The 3,983-nt window shown below is 32.6% G+C and overlaps 2 protein-coding genes across 2 annotated transcripts in view; both read right to left on the minus strand.

Moving 5' to 3' along the window:
• The window catches only part of Tps1 (Trehalose-6-phosphate synthase 1), a 182,488-nt gene that overhangs the window by 77,531 nt on the left and 100,974 nt on the right, over positions 1-3,983 (minus strand). The gene's annotated exons all lie outside the window — the stretch shown is intronic.
• Positions 50-3,488, minus strand: LOC136409416 (uncharacterized). Its single transcript, XM_066390896.1, has 8 exons — positions 3,346-3,488; positions 2,986-3,139; positions 2,165-2,375; positions 1,993-2,112; positions 1,807-1,936; positions 1,431-1,753; positions 1,193-1,371; positions 50-832 (listed from the first exon to the last, which is right to left on the minus strand). The coding sequence occupies exons 2-8, from the start codon at positions 3,100-3,102 to the stop codon at positions 641-643; spliced, it is 1,272 nt and encodes a 423-aa protein (XP_066246993.1). The 5' UTR covers positions 3,103-3,139; positions 3,346-3,488; the 3' UTR covers positions 50-640.

Consider the following 3,983-nt stretch of genomic DNA (forward strand, 5'->3'; position numbering starts at 1 on the left):
GGTGGTTTGCTATTGTAATATGATGAATGCCAAATGAAACTAAAGAAAGTAAATTTAAAATTTAATGGGAATAATAAAAGTACAAATACGTTACTTAAGAAATCAATAAAAACGAATATAGAAATTACACGCTACAAAAAATAGGAATCTATAAGAATATCAACTAAACAAACTCACACAAGCTGCAAATTATCAGTCGATTTTTTTTTACCTTGAAGTTACTATTTCTATTGTGATCAATGGGACAAGAATATTCTCACTGTTTCTAAATCAGAACTAATAAGTTTTATGTACCTAAAATACGTAATCATAATAAAATTTACGTAAACCACATAATTATTTGTGATGTGAACGCTTCAGTTTAGACAAATTTTACTTTTTTTAAATAACATTTTTGAGTTCTCATAAAACTTACTTAGGTATCCAATTAAGCTTAACCTAACATAACCATCAACACTCACCCTATCTTTTGATAATGTAGAAATAAGAGATAATATCACGATTTAACTTAACTTAAGCAGTTTAGTTTTACACTAAAAAACAAAAATGGCGTGGCACGAAATTTCTTCAACTTCAACTGCCAGCAGTACGGTAAAGTAGCCATAATAGTTCCAAATAAAAATAAATTAGTAAAAACAACTCAGTCTGAACGTACACAAGGCAACCAACACGTTATTTCGTGAATGGCGAACCTGGAACACACATAAAACTTTCGTTCGTTTGCTGTTTCCTTCATTGCTATACTAATAATGGGGTGTTTTCCCACGATTATTTGGCTGATGTACTTATGCATGTCAAAGTTTTTCCAGTTGCTCACTCGGTAGAAATACACCTAAAATACATGAAATTGGTTTAACTCTTTGAACAACGATTGTTCGTCATTGAGAGTAAGGGAAAAAGGTCGTATACGTATCGCGGTCACATGGTAACAGCAGTTACCTACATTATATTAAAAATATTCGAATTTTTAACATGAAGTCGATTATGTCTATAGGATTTTAATAGCGTTTCTTTAACTTTATATGTAGAATACATAATGGGGACGACAACCAGTACCTATGGAAAATAACTAAAAAATATATCTACAGAATATAACTTTTTAGCAACTCAGATTTTAGTATTAAAATAAAAAAATCTGATCTAAAAATAAACAAAAACAAAATTAAAATTATATTTACGCTGATTTACATACCATACCACATGCAGTAGCCACCACAAAAGTATTTCCAAACAAATAAGTACACGTTATATCGCTCTTGAAAATTTCCCACGTATTAAATAATTTCTTGCTGTATTTTTTATTCTGCGTTAAAATTACTATTTCCACATAGTCCTCTATTACATCCGGGGGCTGGCAGGAAGCATTTTTATCTAAAACAAAATCCCTCCAGAATTAACAAAATTATAAATCCAATTCGCAGTCTCCGTACATATATTAATGATCACATTATTTCTCAAAATCTGCGTAGTGGAGCTATCCATCTTCAGAGGCGCATGAAACTTAATATCCACGACTTTCTTCATTTCCTCCATGGGAGTGATTGTAGACTTCTTGTAGTTAACAGTAGTTACAGTACCATTAATCAAAACTACACATTTCTCATTCCACATTTGATAAGATGTAATACACCTTGGCGAATATATTCGAGTAAACCAGATCTCTTTAATTTCTCTTCTTCCATGCAGTTTTGTAACCTCCAATATAGTCATACGCCCTCCAACTTTCTCTATACACAGGTAATTACCATAAATGCTGCAAAAATGATATCAAACGTTATATTTCAACAACTTTATACAAAAATACACCTATGTGACTTAACGTCCCGAATATCATATTGCTCTTTTCTGAAACCATTAAAAGATACAATGGAGATCCCTTTGTGAAAAGCTACGACTATGCAAATGTCCAGGTTAATGACATCATCATAATCATGATCTGGAATTTTGTATTCACAAAATTGTTGTTTAACTAACTTTCAAAAAATTACTTACAACCTATAAATGTAAGTTTAGTAAGCTTAACAGCCATTACCCGATGCTCAAATACGGGATGCCAGTGGCTTGTATAGAGCTTCAGTCTGCCATCCTCGGAGCCCACAGCAATATGATCACCTAGATATTAAGGGGAATGACAAAAGTTGTCACAAGGGGACATTGACAGTACTTGACACAGCTATAGTAGAGACACGTTTAAAGCTGTTATTAGGGCAAAGTTTGGGATCACATATTTCTGGGGTGTAAAACTCCCAGGAGCTCCATCTTTGATAAATTTGCAACCATTTCTCATCTGCTTGATGTAAATATAATAACAAATACTCAGTTAATTGATCTGCTGGTATTTCTTCTTTGCAACACCACTCCCAGAGCCGGGTTTTCTGTAAATCATCTTGGTCATTGATAATTACAAAAAATGGGCGTATATTATTTGTAAAAAATCCTCACGTAAAATCAAAAAGGAAAAAATAACCAAACTGGATTCTAAAGTTAAATTTCTCTGTTAAGTAACTGTCTTTCAAACAGTGACAATCAAATCATGTAACATGAATGATTCTACCTTAAGTTTTTCTATTAATCCACAGCAAACCTTAAAAAGTACTAAGAAAAGAATAATCAGAAATAACCAGGCAAACATAGTTTTAAGAGGTTAACGAAATCTAAATTTATAGCACCAAATTAATGAGCACAGTTTCAACATAACTAGGTAGGTAGAGATGTCCTTCCTAACTTCCAAAAACACTGGGAGAATCTGGATTATTATCTCTGGCAATTGAATATCTACTGAAATATTAGGATTAAATGAAAATACTCAAAACTCATTAAAGTATATATACATGAGGTTCGTAAGGTAATGAATTTATGTCATTAAGTGATTTGAGACTCTGTTGTCTGCTGTGAAATTTTAATGGCAAGTGATGACTTGTTATTTAATCAAATTTTTAAATGCTTAAGTTATTAAAACAAAGCAATATAGATGCTTCAACTTACCCTGGTCAAGTAATCAATGGTTTCTTTCATGACATTGCAGACCTTTCGAGCAGCCAACAAGGTCTTGCCATCGCACTTTAGCAGGATGAGTTCTAGTATTTCCGGCGGCACTATCATGGTTTTGGATCATTGATTAATGGTAAGATGAAGCAGGCTGAAAATTACAAACTGAGCCAATAACTGCGCTCTGCCCCCCTATTGTTCATTTACACAAATTGATATTTTTAGATCAAAAGCGCATCATCAACACATATTTTATTTCTGTCTGGTTATACTTATTTTATTTTGTTCCGTATTTCCGACACAAAGAGTTCGGTTCTCAGCCGGGATTAATAGGATATTATTTTCGTTCCGCGTTACCTTGAAATTTGCCTGCCTCAAACAAAACAAACTCCCACAACCACAACAACCTCAAATGTCAGGGACTCAGAACAGGATAACAGCAGTCGGAAACTCAACGAATCCAGGTATCCGGAAAACCATAATAAATTCGAAGAAACTGACAAATGTCAAAATCATCAGCTGATTTGCGCTTGCTACTCTCTACACTGTCGTATGTTCTGAAATTAAGTAACTAGAGCAATTTGTATTTAAATTTAAATTACTATATATTATTTGGTTGTTTAAAATTGACCATTTAAAATAATTTCTTCAATTACTGTTGCAAAATGATTTATTTCACCAAGACAGCGAAACATTTAGGACACATCAAGATTCTACGATTAAAATATTATTTTTTTACATTATTTACATGCGATTGTTGTTTGCAGATTTGTCGATTCCTACTATTTATAATAAATGATAATGATCGTTTCTAATTTTCTTCATGTGAATACAATAATATTCCTTTACTTTTGCGGCCCTGATTACTATTTTCTGTTAAAGTCTAAATCATCCAAATAAATCTTGCATGCACTAAGCTGAACGTGGCAATTTTCTTAAGTCAAACATGTCATTTAACTCCACGCATGCGTGTCAAACCGACAAATTATCAAATT

Source organism: Euwallacea similis, chromosome 6 (genome assembly GCF_039881205.1).
Source record: "Euwallacea similis isolate ESF13 chromosome 6, ESF131.1, whole genome shotgun sequence".
NCBI lineage: Eukaryota > Metazoa > Arthropoda > Insecta > Coleoptera > Curculionidae > Euwallacea > Euwallacea similis.

Bases quoted from the DNA above. Each gene is read 5' to 3' on its own strand.
- LOC136409416 (XM_066390896.1), bottom strand. From the start codon at position 3,102: ATGATAGTGCCGCCGGAAATACTAGAACTCATCCTGCTAAAGTGCGAT. The intron at 2,376-2,985 runs GTAAGTTGAAGC...GATGATTTACAG, and splicing joins CCATTGATTACTTGACCAGG to AAAACCCGGCTCTGGGAGTG. The intron at 1,372-1,430 runs GTACGGAGACTG...ATTTTGTTTTAG, and splicing joins TAATGTGATCATTAATATAT to ATAAAAATGCTTCCTGCCAG.